General features: G+C 36.0%; 3 protein-coding genes across 5 annotated transcripts; 2 read left to right on the forward strand and 1 right to left on the reverse strand.

The window, feature by feature from the left end:
* Positions 1-1742: 1742 nt before the first annotated feature.
* On the forward strand, positions 1743-2129 carry LOC122297051. The gene has a single exon (XM_043106840.1). The coding sequence runs from the start codon at positions 1743-1745 to the stop codon at positions 2127-2129; it is 387 nt and encodes a 128-aa protein (XP_042962774.1).
* Positions 2130-4528: 2399 nt separating this feature from the next.
* Positions 4529-7347, reverse strand: LOC122296554 (transmembrane 9 superfamily member 11-like). 3 transcript variants are annotated; one of them, XR_006238584.1, is made up of 3 exons: positions 7109-7346; positions 4599-6906; positions 4529-4564 (listed from the first exon to the last, which is right to left on the reverse strand). XR_006238584.1 is itself a non-coding variant. In XM_043106338.1 (2 exons), exon 2 carries the CDS (start codon positions 6882-6884, stop codon positions 4917-4919), a length of 1968 nt encoding a protein of 655 aa, XP_042962272.1. In that variant the 5' UTR covers positions 6885-7003; positions 7109-7347; the 3' UTR covers positions 4573-4916. The 3 variants fall into 3 exon arrangements, 2 of the variants coding, with proteins under 2 accessions (XP_042962272.1, XP_042962270.1); XM_043106338.1 differs by lacking the exon at positions 4529-4564 and having other exon boundaries at positions 4573-7003; positions 7109-7347; XM_043106336.1 differs by lacking the exon at positions 4529-4564 and having other exon boundaries at positions 4573-6906.
* A 3543-nt stretch (positions 7348-10890) lies between these two features.
* Positions 10891-11262, forward strand: LOC122297052. Its single transcript, XM_043106841.1, has one exon. The coding sequence runs from the start codon at positions 10891-10893 to the stop codon at positions 11260-11262; it is 372 nt and encodes a 123-aa protein (XP_042962775.1).
* Positions 11263-15287: the final 4025 nt, after the last annotated feature.

The raw sequence follows: 15287 nt of genomic DNA on the forward strand, positions 1-15287 counted from the left end.
TTTTGACATAAAATAACAATTTCTTAAGAAATAAATAGTTCTAAATAAGTAATTTTCTTATAATGACACGGTAGGTGCTAGAGGGGGCTAATTAAAAAAGTGTTACAAGTGTATAACAAATATAATGAAAATTAATTAGCTAAAACAATTTTTTTTTTTTCCCAAACAATGAGATCATGAATAATAGCCAGAGGAAATTAAAAAGAAAACAAGAATAATATTGACTTGGGGCTCGTTTGGATAGTGAGATAAAATGAGATGATTTTGATGCTTTTTCTCAAAAGTAATTTTTTGAATAATGCGAAATGTAATTCGAATCTTAAAAAGACTGTTAATAGATGAAAATATTCATACAACTTTAAGATATTTACAACTTTCAAACTTTTAAGAATATGATCATAATTTTAAAAAAATTCAAATAATTGTCATTTCTACCTCAAAAAGTATTTTTTTAATTTGTTTCCAAATAAACGTAACATGTTTGAAAGTGTTTTAAACATATGGTTACCAAACAGTAAATAACTTTTTAATAGTAGAACTTATTACTTAAGTTATAAGTTATAAGTCCTAAAGTTATTAGCTATATTTCTCACCGCAATCCCAAACATGCACTAAATCAAAATGAAAACACTACAATAATTAATAAATTAATTAATTAATCATTTTAATACATTTTCCAATATATATAGATTGTATATATCCTTTTATATAAAAATAATAATTCCAACAACTAATCGAATGTGCTAACCATAAATTACCAAATATAAATTACAATGTGACCCAATTTAATTATATAATCCAGCTTGTGGCCTCTCTTAAAAGATTCTTCCACAAGTTTCAATATTTATAATTAATCCCAATATATTGATCTAAACCAACTATTTTTCACCCACATGAATTAATTAATGTTATGTCCACTCTAATTAATTTTCTATATATTGATCAATACTATCACTTTTCCACTTAAACCAAACACCAGTAGCACTACACATATATTTCAAGAAGATATTTAATGACTATATTATATATGCAAAGAATAATGCTACATATAATCGTAAAGTATATAAATATTACATAATTATTTTAAAAAAAATTAGAATTTATTTAACGTGAATCTCTTATTAATTTATTTTTTTAAAAAAAATTATGTAATACTTGTATAACTATAACTACAAATATTATTTATCATATATAAAGGGAATTAAACCAACCATGATCACACATATATAATAGTTCTATTTTTTTAATATTAAAAAATAATAAAAATAAAATAAAATAAAATAAAATAAAGGTTTTGCTTTATGCATGGGTGGAGTATCGTGTCCGTGAGTAATTCACAATCACAAGTTCCCCTTTTTTCTTTCCTACCGCGTAGCCATCTTTTCTCTTTCTCACACGGACACGCACATATGCGCCAGGCCAAGCTATGGCAGAGTACTGCATGCTATTTATTCTGCTAGCTAGCTGATTTATGACCAATTCAGATGCATGACACGGCTTCTGCGACCCTTAAATGCCGCCTATTCCGCTTCATGACAACTAACCCTTGACGCCAGTACCTGCTTTGTCCTTTCTTTTTTTACTTTTCTATTACGTATATGATACTCCCAACTATTTCTATAAATGCACACCTCTGCTTGCTACCCTTCGTCGCCTGGAAAGAAACGTCTTTGAATTTGGTACTGCGCGTAATATTGATCAGAGGCAGGCAGCGGTGGTGGCCAGTAAGGGTCGGCATACATATGGCCAATAGTGCCGGAGCCGCGGCGGAGGGGTTGTTGAGATGTGTGTACGAGGGTTGCATTGCAGGCTGTGACACAGGGATTGAGCGCCGGCCTTACCATCGGAATTGTGGCTGTGCCCTCCACGATAAGTCCCGTAAAGGTAGCCCCAATGCTGCATTCTCCAAGTGCTGCAAAAAGAACGTATCCTATCCCATCAGGAGGTCCTGGAGTGAAGGCTCCTTGCTCTTGCACGCAGCTTCTAATTCTTCTAACCATTCCTCTCCTTCTTCTTCACCCGCTCATGTGGTGGGGGCTGCAGCAGGGAAGCCAGCTAATAGTCATCATCAGTCCAGTTTGTGTGATCGTAATGAAGATCAGGACGAGTATGTTTTATTCAAGATTTGAATCTGTCTACTCCTTTTTTTTTTGTTTTTTTTAATGATGATCAGTATAATTCAGTTTTTTGAAGAAATATGAATGGTGGGTTAAAATTAATTTGCCATGATGAAGGGTTTGGTGGTTGTAAACGTTTTGTTTTTTTATCCATAAATGGCACTGCATGCTTAATTATCTTTATAGACTAACAAGATCAGGATCCCATGGATGGATGTTCTGATATTGCAATTGGGTTTTGTATGTGATCAAGGATCGATGAAATGATTTTAAATAAAAATCCTTTCATGATCTCATGCACGTATTAATTGATAGATCATTTAGTAGTCCAAATGTTGCTTATATATATATAATATATTCGTCGATCGATTGCTCTGAATCTAATTTCATGTCCCACAGGACATGATGATGATCAAATGGTTGGTAGCTAACTCGCTCCGTTATATATATCTAGTGTATCATCGATGATCCGTTGTGATGAGCTTGTCCAAGTCCGGGGTTAGCTGATTTTAGGGGTCTTACGTAGTAATTTAACTACTGACATAAGAAATATCATTCATCTAAACGATCGAACATTACATATACTATGTTGTTTTTCATCGGAACTTTTATATATAAGATTAAGCTTCATGGGGTTTCCAATTGTCACCTAACTACCATATCGAAATTGATATATCAAACAGCAAAATTTGAGAATCGGTACTTCCTTGTTCTGCTCAATGAACATTATTCTCCAAGAAACATTATTCTCTGATTGTTCCAGCTTGTCCCTCCCTCAGATTAAGAAGACATGCTAATGGAGATTTGTCACAGACATTACAGATTGTAATATTGTTCATTTAGTAGAAGAAGGTTAGGAAATGAGCAGCTAATTGAATACCTTTCTTAATTTATTATTCCACCTGTGCACATTGCACCAAAAAATGGAGAAATATAATTTATTGTGGTGAATTACTTCTCTCTTGAATAGATTGTTAATGAATTGACAAAAGACAAAATAAAAGCAAGAAGATGAAGAGAAGGAAAGTTTTGAGTGGTCTAGGAACAAGAGCGGCCCAACAACTAACTGAGGAGAACATACCAATGCAATAACCCGATCGACCTCTCCTTGAGAACATGAAAAATCATGTGAAGTGAATAACTTTGTAAGTAAGTCAAAAGAAGTGGCCCAACCAAAATTCACTAATATGAAATGAGACATATTTTAGTCCGTATTTTCAAACTGATAACTTGACATAACATATCATATTGTAAAGTATATATAACATATATATGTTAATATTCGTAGATATTTAGGCCAGCTTGCGTGTACCTCAACTAATTTCACGAGATCATGAAGTTAACGGCCAGGTAAACCTTAAGTGACCCTAAGGGGACTCAAACTAATGACTATTAGAAAACAAACTCAAGGCCTAACCTATTGAATTACCCCTCAAGGTTTATATATAACATATTATATAAAACTATGTCAATTTATGAATTTACTTTTAATTCCAAAAAGTTGTTGACCCAAGTAGTGAATGCCTTCGTCTTAGAGTATCACTCTCTTCAAAGTCCAAGTCCAAGCTGGTTCAACATCTCATAGTGCAAACAATTCTTTGGACCCTTGATGAAAAGCCAACGATTTAATCAGTTCGGCATAGTCCAAAGATGCAGTGCACAAGAACGAGATTTACTCTGTAAAAGTGAGTATGTAGAGCCCCAAAGCAGGTTGCCCGAAATAATAATAATAATAATAATAACTTATCAAAAAAAAAAAAAATAATAATAATAATAATAATAATAAAACAAAATCTCTCTTTATAGATGCATTACTCATGAAATGATCACAAATCACAATCTATTGATTCAAAACCAAAATCGAGTAGTGCTATCCTTAGCTGTAGCAAAAAACTCATTTTGTAACTGCACCAAACACCAATCTTCTCCAAAGTCTACGGCAAGAACAATTTTATAGATTTCTGTGCAAACAGTGTATGCGCAAATGTGTCCATGTATAGCCAAACGACCCACGACCATTTCATGGGGGACAACCCGAGCAAGAGCTCACGATTAACGCGACCACAACAACTAAAATTAACAAAAAAAAAGAACCACAGCAATTGAAGGCAGCGGAAGAAATAAGATAGAATTTCGGAAACCAACAAGGATTGCCAAGAAAATTGAGAGAGATGCCGAGAGCATGAGATCCATAAGAGGACAAATCTCAAGACACCCAAAAGATATTCTGATGTGAATTGCTATGTAGCAGTGTGTGGCTCTAGTCATACACAAATTCCGCGACTTCAATAATGTGGAGAGTACAAGATCTCCCTAACATGAATAACTAGAAAGAATCTGGATTCATGATGCATGCTCATACAAATAAGCAGATAAATCAGAAACGCAAAACAAGTCAAAATGGTCCAAGATTTCCCCGAAAAGAAAAAACAGCAAAAATATTGTACCTTTAACATTTCAAAAACAGCAAAAATATTGTACCTTTAACATTTCAAACCAAACAGATCTGAAGTCCAAAAGTTTACACTAAGATCCCATAAGAACTACCACCAAATACTGATGCCTCCTGTACCCCAGAACGCAAATAAACTTTGGTGGCAAAGTATCATGCCATGATTTTCAGCTAATAAAGAATTAAGCAAATCTGGACAAATTATTGTCATTACATTTCCTAGTTCCCTAGCAAAATAAACTGTAGAAAAGTACACACCGTGGAACATCTTTGAAGGGTCAAATTTTCTGTCTCCTCGAATGACCAACAATGCTCTTCAAAGTGTTCTTTTGAGCAGAGAATGTTCTTCAATCCAGCTTCACTGAAGAGAACAAGTAATGCACGAACCAGAACGATGAAAGGAACCCGACTGTGCCCGTTGCCAGCATGATTGCTACAACCATGAAGAGCGAATATCCCAAATAAAGAGTGGCTGAGACAGGTCCACTCAAACTCTTCAGGTCGAATACGAGGTAGTTTACAGAGTACAAGAAGATGTATATGGCAACAGAACCAGAAGCAAAAAATGACTTCCACCACCATTTCCAGTCCTCCACACAGAGATGCATGTAGGTCAAAACCAAAGATACTTCAGCACAAACCACCACGAGGAGCATCAAAACAATAAAGAGGAACCCAAAGACATAGTATACACGGCCCAACCAAATGCTAGACATTATAAAGAAGAGCTCAATGAAAAGGGTGCCAAAAGGAAGGGTGCCAGCGCCTAGAACAAGCAACCAAGAAGGGTATTTCTGAGCTGGTATTTCCCGAGGAATCTGGTTTGTTCGAACAGGGAATTCAATAGGAGATGCCTTTGCCCCAAAGTATCCACCAACTAAGGTAAGTGGAACTGAGATGCAGAACCAGAGGAGAAGCAGGATGACAAAAAGAGATAATGGAATGGCTCCTGTGCTGTGACTTCCCCACAAGAGGAAATTCAAAGTGGTGAGGATCAAAAAGGCAATACCAGGGAAGAAACACGCAGCTTTCCATGAGACTGAAACCCATCCAATGTGATCGCCACCGCCAATTGTCCTCCAAAGACGAACAGCTACATAACCAGCTGCAATACCAAGTATCATATAGAAAAATAGCATACCTGTAACAAGTGTTCCACGTGATGCTGGTGACATGAATCCAAGAGCTGCAAACAATATTGTAACAACAGCCATTCCAAGAATCTGAACCCCATCTCCAACCATGATACACAAAAGGGAAGGGTTGGTTGGGGCGCGGAAAACATCCCCCACAACAAGCTTCCACCCAGATAGCTCCTCATTCATCTGTGCTTGTGCCTCCTTGTCAAGCTCCTCGTAACGGGTCAGATCCCGCCTAACAGTCCTCAGGAAAATGACGAGAACAATACCAGCCAGAAAGGTGATCACCATTAGAGAATTCAAAATGGAGAACCAATGGACTTTCGATCCCTCCATCTTCAAATAAGCATCCCAACGCGACGGCCACTTGATGTCACTCTCCTCAAATGTGACCTCATACGTGAAGACAATTGGCTGCCCTTCCTTGATTGACATAGACACAGTGTTGGGATCACATTTCACAGCAGTGGGGTACTTGCCATATTTTTGCAAATTCTTCACTGAATCAACATTATGCGTAACACTGCAAGGTATCACCTCAAATCCAACAACCATGTAACCAGGTACGTTGGATTTCATCTTCCCTGATGGGATCATATCTGCATCACCAGTTCCCATTACACCTGCCACATTGGTCTCTTCATACTTATGAACGAGCACATTAAACTTCAAATGGTTAAATATATAGTAAACATCTTGAAGCTTAACTCCAACAGGGTACCCCGTCCACCACAAAACAAAACCCTCCTTCTTTGTATACCGAATTGCAGGCAAATTATCAAGAATCAAATTAACCTGATACATCTCATCAATTCTATCCTTCAATATGTTAAACTTTTCGGCTGATAATGGATCGGTCTTGCACAAAAAGATCTCTGTCTCATTCTTGTACATATTGAACCGATACGGAGAGTTTTCAATCCGATCCCCCATTAGAAGCTCCCCAAGATTCTCAGCACTGTCCTTGATACCCCCATCGGGCGTACAAAACGGCAAACTGTAATAGCTAAAGGGCATTTCCGTATCGATGGAAGTAAGGGAATTGACTTTCACCCATAATTCGTCACCGACACCGTATTTGTGAGGGTAACTACCCGGAAGGTAAAACCCATACCCGGATTGGAATACCAAGCAGATGGTCAATACCCAGATTCTAAATTGATTAAAAACCCCCATTCTTGAACGACGTGGGTCAGATCTGGAAAACCCAGTACAGAAAACGAATGAAAAACAGCAAAACAAGGCCAAATTCTACGTGAGCTTTGGGTTTAATTGCAGATTCAGATATGAAAGCACTGAAATAAAACACAGTTCTTGGAGTGTGAATCTAAACGAATAGAAAAAAAACGAAGATAACAGAAAATGAAAAAGGGTCAAGATAAAGTACGGATCTAACTGACCTTCACCGCCGGAAGAGGGAGAGAGACACGAAAATGAAGAGATGGGCCTCTCCGTGTGAGAAAGAAGCGCCGACGAAGAGAGGGGTTGAGGAATCTGAGCCCTGAGGGGCCTCTCCAAATTTTATATGGTCGGTTTTTCTTCGGGAGTTTGGCAACTGGCAAAGCTAAAGAGTTTTAAGTCTTGTGCCCTGGTTGACCATAAAGAAAATGGGAAATTTAACAGATCGATCTACCCAACTTCCCTCAACTCGAACGCGTGATATCTCTGATCCATATTGCTGTTCAAGAGATTGGTCAGGATTACAATTTACAATGAGTATGGGCTGGGCCCAATGTTTTACGTCCCGTTTAATTACATAGATGAGATGAAAGGAAATGAAATATTTTAAATAATAATAAATAAAATATTATTATAATATAATTTTTTAATATTAATTTTATATTAAAATTTAAAAAAATTAAATTATTTATTAACTTTTTGTATAAGAATTTGAAAAAATTCTAATGATAAGTTGAAATGAAATAAGATTTTTAATTTTTGATAAGCAATATGGCCCTAAAATTTATTTCTCATTTCTTATACCATTACTATCGAAGTTCTTCTATTTTGCAAAGCGATGAGTAATATAATACACCATATCTATATCACCTAAATAATAATATTTAATTTATAATATTTACATTTTAAATTTTATCTTTTAAAATAAATCATTAAGCCTTTTGCTAGATGTTTTAATTACTATTGGTCGAGGAAGGACTAATGTATACATTTTATAAAAAAAAAAATGGGGAAGTTAAGAAAAGAAGCAACCATCCTATTGGCATTTAAGAAAACCCTAAATTAAGCTCAATAGCAATGATATAATTTTCGTGTTAGCATGCCTGCATGTAGGTTTCCTCTGGTTCAAGTAGTACTTGGTTTCTCAGGTTTTTGGTGTTTACAGCTTGGAAGAGATTATCTCCTTTGTCCTAATTAGGTAAAGTTGGTATGGAATCTGGTGGACATAATCCAAGAGCTGGCCTGCTTAATGCTTCTCCTACAAGCATTAAGCAGGCCAGCTCCCCCATCTTTCCTCTTAATGCGTGCATCTGATCTTTATTCTTTCTTCTTCACAAGCAATCATATTAAAAATCATGTATTCTCAACAGATCATGATATTCCCTTGATATAATCTGTACATACTTACATTACCACCTCGTCTAAATTAATTAACATGTAAAGTACCATTCAATCGTTTTAGTAGCTATATATGCTATTATTGATGAATAAAATACATTAAAACGATGAGCTCCTGGCTAGCTAGCTTTCCCAATCCATCAGCAAGCATGTTTCCTTTTCTATATAGTTGAACAATTTTCTAATGGATTAAGACAGAATGACAAAAATGACAAATCACATATTGATTAAGTGAATATGTGTAGTGTAAGCCTTCCATGTAAAAATTTTCTATCATGAGCATTGAGCAACCAGTCCAGAGCTTCATGCCATAATTCAAAATGAGTAATATTACTCATCATCACAATTCTCATCATCTCATGATGTGATATTAGACGATTAAAGATTATTTATTATATTTTATTTATGAACCTATTATCTAATGTCATATCATAAGATAATGAGAGGATGATAAGAAAATAGGTGCTGAATAGATTTTTTTCATTCAATATATATATATATATAAGTTACATGCATGTACATGGATATGTAATATCCTTTTCCAGACAATTCACAACTAGCAAAGAATAACTTTCAATTAATAATTCAGGAATATCTAACCAGTAAAGGAGCAATATTCTTTTCTTTTTCCTTTTCAATGAGAAGATTCCCTTTCTGCTTTTATTCAATTCATTAATATTAATTAGATACAACGAGAAAGATGTTTAGAGACTAAGATTTTTTATTTTTTATTTTTATTTTGAATAATTGAATTGCTTAATTTGAAAACAAAGAGATTTGAATGTTGGGATTCACATATTATGTTTATATCTATTCAAATTGAACAATCGAATTCCAACCGAGTATTGAAGATAATATCTATATATCCATGATGAAGTGATAATTATAAGCTGCTTTTAGCGTTTTCAAACCCTTCAAAGAGATTTTTCAAAGGCATTGCTCCTATATATGAGATTAATTATTGCCCAAATTAAGTTGCATAACCATGCATGCATTTGCGCATTGTCAATTAGGGTTAGGGTTGTGTAGATCTAGTTTGCTATTAATTTAATGAGTTCCAGATTTGATATTCTTAAACTTCTTATTCGAACTTTAAAGTTTAAGTCCCACGACAATTATAGTTGTTTGTGTGAATTTTTTAATTAAGTATCATTACCTATTTAATAAATACTAGGGTTTATTAATGCCATATGGGGCAAAAAATATGGTATTCTTAACATCGTGTTTCGCACACCTTTAAGCCAGGCTACAGCGACTCGAATCTTCGATCTTGGTCCTGCACACACAAAAAGAGGGGGGTGCCTTTGGTGGAGGCCGGGAAATCTCCAATACTTAAGTCAGTATCCTTTTAGTGATTTGTGTAGGAGAGTAAAAGGGTTAGAGAGAGTTTTTTATACCTGGGGATTAACTTTTAAACTAAGTTTTTGAAGGTCAACTGCCCATCTTTTGTGTTAGGGAAATAAGTTCCCTCAATAGTTTATTTAGTCAGATTTCTTTAATGCGGCGTGGCTTCTGGGGTAGCAAAATTAATGCGGCGTGGCTTCTTGTCCCTTTGTCTTGCAGCTGCACGCTGTCAGTTTTCTCATCCTTCCACTGTCAAAAGATTGAGGGCTCCCTGCATTTCTTGCTCACCTATTTCTACAGTGCCATTTGAGGCTTGGTGTAGCAAGAGAATGTCGAGATAGCATGTCCCTTCCTTCTTTGCATTATCGGGGTTTCCCGCGCCTTTAGAGTCATAAGTCAACCTCTACTTCAAAGCCGATAATCTCTAATGGGCCAAGCTTCCCATATTTAGGCTTGTCTTTTAAGCTTTTGGCCCGAGGGAAAAAATTCCCTTACAATAAGTGTATAATTAACAACAACAATAATAATAAGATTAGAGAAATTTACACCACGTGGGGAAAAATATGGATGTCATATTGCTTAAATGTGGCTCGATACATAATTCCAATAACTTATATAGAATGCACTAGACCATAAACCAAATAGAAAAAGTGACCCATCTTAATATATCCTTGTCGCATCTCTAAGTAGAAGATTATTGAGTAATGATATACATACAACTTTTTTTACAACTATGTTTTAAATTAAACGTATTTATATAAAACGATAATACTTTTATATGTTATTTTATAAAGAAGAAAAATCTAGAGTTTGCTTTTGGTGCAAATGGAGTATCGTGTCGGTAAGTAATACACAATCACATGAAGGTCCCCTGCTTTTTCTTGCCTACCGCGTAGCTACCTTAATTTACTCTTTCACACACAGCGCACTCGTGCGCACAGATGCGCCAGGCCATGAGCCAAGCAAGCTAGCTAACACTGCTGTCTATTTATTCTCTGCTAGTGACCAATTCACATGACACCTCTGTCTTCTACTACTCTTAAATGCCGCCTATTCCGCTTCATGACAACCATAGTCTATAACGCTTGACGCCACGCTCTTTCTCCTTTCTTTTTCTATTATATATATGATCCTCCAACCACTTCTATAAATGCCCACCTATGCTATCCTTCAGCGCCTGAAAAGAAAACGTCTTCGAATTAGGTGGTGCTCGTAATATTGAGAGGCACGCAGCGGTGGTGGCCAGTAAGGGTCGGCATACATGGCCAGTAGTGCCGGAGCCGCGGCGGAGGGATTGTTGAGATGTGTGTACGAGGGTTGCATCGCAGGTTGTGACACAGGGATTGAGCGCCGGCCTTACCATCGGAATTGTGGCTGTGCCCTCCACAATAAGTCGCGTAAAGGTAGCTCCAATATTACTGCATTCTCGGCCAAGTGCTGCAAAAAGAGCGTATCCTACCCCATCAGGAGGTCCTGGAGTGAGGGATCCTTGGCCTTACACGCATCAGCTTCTTCTTCTAGTCATTCCTCGCCTTCTTCTTCACCAGCGCCTGTGGTGGCGGCTGCCGCAGCACGCAGGGAGGCCTCATCTGGCTATATATGTTCTTTGAACGATGATCATCACTACGTATAAATCAGTTCTAGCTTTGAAGAAATATGGATAGTGGGTAAAAGATTTGTCATGAACGTACGGTTTAATTATGTTTATAGATCCACAAGAGGATCTTATACATGGATGGTCTGGTGCAAATGGATTTTGTATATGATGAAATGATTTTAAATAAAAATCCTTTCATCTGTATTTGATAGATCATCTACTAGTACTGCAAATTTATATGATATATGCAGAAGACAGTTCTTATAATTATGAAGATCGAATCCATGCAAATGAAAACTTTCTCCACATAACTTGTTCATGTAACTTTTGGATTAAGTCGAATTGGATAGCCAACGATCTTGACCTCCATTGACAAGCTTTTGGAGCTTGGAAAATGAAAATGTTCACATCTTGATATTACATGCATTTAAATTATTTAATCTTTAGTTTATAATATATATATATAATCAATGGATTAATTAAAAAAGCATTTCCCAGACAATATCGGCACGCACATATGATGGATTGGATGGCCACATGATGGCAAGCCGGGGTCGGCTCCCTCTGTGGATCATTATCTCATTATTATACAATTAATTATACGTCTGTCGACATGTCCTCGATCCCATTTTTACAAGAGTAATTTTATACACCATATCATAATTTCACTTGCATCACGTTATATATGATGTGGCATATTTATCATTATTTGATGATAAAAAAACATTCAATAAATGATTATTCAATAATAATAAATATGTCACATCTTACTTAAAGAGATGCAAGTAAAATGATAATATGTTATATAAAATTTTTCTTTTTATAATTCCTAATTATTTATAATTCATGATTTAAATTAGGTTATTAAAAATCCTGTGATCATCAAGAGATAAATATAGAGTAATGATCATAGAGTACTTTTGAATTTAAAAATTCAAAAAGACAAACGATTCCCAGTCTTTATATATTTTAATATTAATTGAACATATATAGAAAGCAGCCTTTTCCAGCTATTTTTATTAATATTCTTATTCTAATTATTGATGAATGATCATGGTGCGGCTGAAGTTGGCCGCGGCCACATTCAGGGACGGTGAGAAAGACGAAACGGGCGTGACTGGCAATAATTTATTATTATTATTTTCAGTTGAGTACCAGCTGATCTTTATCTAATAATTGGGTACTCCATTAATTAATTAATTAAAGACGTGGCTTTCCTTACTTAGCATGCTGCAAATGCAATGTCCACCTAATTACTAGGGCTGCTGAGCAGGCATCCGGCCAGCACTGGCCCGGGGGCGGGCACCTGCGTACGTAGAAATGTCAAGGGTAAATATCACTGGAGTGCACAAAAGAGTACACAAAAATGACTACACATAGAATTTTTGTTTAAAAAATACGTTAGATTTTAAACTTAACTTCTCCTCGCGTAGCACCTCTTTTCTCTCTCTATCTTTCGTCGTCGGTCTCTTACTATCGTCGCTTAGTATATTAGACTCTCTCCCTCTCTCGCCTTCGCCCCCAGCCCCAGGTATCTTCTCTTTCTCTCTCTTTAGAAAACTCATCGTGCGATACCACCACACGCTACACGGTATCAAGTTGAACAAAAGAGAAATGAAATGCAAGAAAGAATAGAGAGCAAAAGAATCTTGAAAAAAAAAATATATTGAATCGTATTAAAAAATGAACTTCATATTCTTACATATATCTGAAGTCTATTTATACACAAATGGAAGAATAACTAACATAATTAACTACTATACACGTGTCATAAATTTTGACTCAGCTTATATGATCTAATATACGGTGGCGGTGGGTCGATGACATGAGGGGCCAACACGACACACACCCTCCCCTCCCGCGGGGATCCATGCAGGGCTGAGGATTGCCCTCCCAGAAGGTGCAAATATCACCCCTACGCATAGCTAAGGATATTAATGAGTTAGGACTCTTAATGAAAAGAAACAAATGCTAATTAATAAGAAAATGTTCGAAAATAAGTACATAAAACTTTAATTTTTGCCTTTTATATAATCTCTATGTATCTATAGTACTTTCCACTCCTAAAATTGATATGTTGGTTCATATATATATATACTTTCCATATAAACAAGAAAAGTTCAAAACGAGGAAAGTGCAGTGCCAAAAGCAAAACAAACTAAAAAGGACTTAAATACCAAGAGAAAACGTTTGTCTTAATTATATATCAATCCTCATGCATGTAGAAGCACTTGTTCTCTCGAGTTGAACGTACGGTGCATATGAGCACAAAATTTTTCTTTGTACAGTACTACTACCAGTAGTACTCCTTGTCCCTTATTCCAGCAGGCATGCAATAGTTTCAAAACTTCCATAAACCACAGAAACTCGCACACATATTAATTGTCCACCAACATTATTCATATATATATATATATCTTCAGTACTTAGAATTAATTAATGAGCTCGGGAGCAGCAGAGATGATGCTTCGAGATTGCGTCTTTGATGGATGCTTATCAATGCAGGACATGGGGAAGGAGAGGAGGCCGTACCACCGCAACTGCAGCTGTGCACTGCATAAGTTGAAAGTCGGTTCCTCTAATGCTTGTTCTCATCAAAGGAACATCTCCTTCCCCAAGAAACATTCGTGGACAGATTGTTCCTTGTCCCTCATAACAGTTTCCAAATCCCGGCCTTATCAATGTTCTTTTCCTGACATGTCAAATAGAAGAGAGAGAGATCGAAGATATATATGCTAATGGAGATTTGTCTCTGCACACATGACAGATATTTCCACAAGCTTGCTATGGCTCATTTAGAAGAAGGGGAAGGTTAGGAAGTGAGCAGCTGATTTTATGTATTTCTTTCACTATTTTTCCTCCTCCGGTGCTCCCCAAGATCATAATGCTCGAGGATTAACGAACGCGCATCGGTTTCTTCCGGCTTGAACCTGGCCTACAATCTGCAAAGTTTTATGTAGACATTGTCTTGTGTACTGTCGTTTCCAGAATTGCCCCAAATTTAAAAAAGATATTGAATGAACGAAATCTGCGTACAACATCATGCATGCGGTCAATTGATGATCACATTTTGTTTGAAACAACAGCCCAAGTACTAATTAACTCGGCAAAGATAGGATTGTTTGTGAAATACCACTTCATTGAAATCATGGCTTATTCTAAAAGCTTAAACTGGTCATGAAAAAATATAGATTTTATTATTTATTTTATACACAATCATAAGCGTGTAAGCTGAAATGATATACAATTACAACAACATAAATGTAGTACTTTATCCTCAACAAATATTACGGCCTCCAGTCTCACTTCTTACCTATTTGCTGGATTTTCTCCCCTTTTAACGACAATGCCGGCAGCAATTGGTTTGGTGCAGCATGGTTGGGAAAATTAATTGAGGCCAGCAAGCATGCATTAGCTCTTGATCATGGGTTTAACTAGCATGACCAGTCCATCTTTATGAGTACATAACGTTTTTACTTGAGATCATCTCCAAGCTTGCAGTAGTACTCCTCAAAAGAGTTAAATTCCTCATTCATTCTCATTTACTAGGACATAGATCAAAGCCCGGAAGAAGTGCTGGAGAAATGATCTTTACAGTTCAAGGGTATACAAGTCTCGCGTACTCCCTTTAAAAAAAAGTGAATAAATTTAAGATCCACATAAAAAGAATATTTTTTTTTAATGGTAGACCTTATTTTTTCTCAAAAGGAAAACTGTATTTATCATTATTTGAACGTGCTGACACTCAAGTTAAACATAGTATTCCTTTTAATTGTTTCTGTTGGCGTTTACCTATCTTTCTGCGAAGTGGAAATTCTAATTCCTAAAGGAATGAGAATATGAATTAATAAGAATGCTAAAATAGACACACCAAGCTGTTGGAAGAGGTCAAATCAGTGAAACCACAATACTAAATACATAACAGTACTCTTTCAATTTATATGTTCATCCGCTTTCTTTTTTTTTTTTTTTTTTAACCAACAATAAGAAAATTATATAGATATAAGAGATCCAGGGTATATTGCCAAAGCTCTGCTTAAGATTACAAGAGAGAGAATTTG

This window comes from Carya illinoinensis, chromosome 15 (genome assembly GCF_018687715.1).
Source record: "Carya illinoinensis cultivar Pawnee chromosome 15, C.illinoinensisPawnee_v1, whole genome shotgun sequence".
In the NCBI taxonomy this organism is placed as follows: domain Eukaryota; kingdom Viridiplantae; phylum Streptophyta; class Magnoliopsida; order Fagales; family Juglandaceae; genus Carya; species Carya illinoinensis.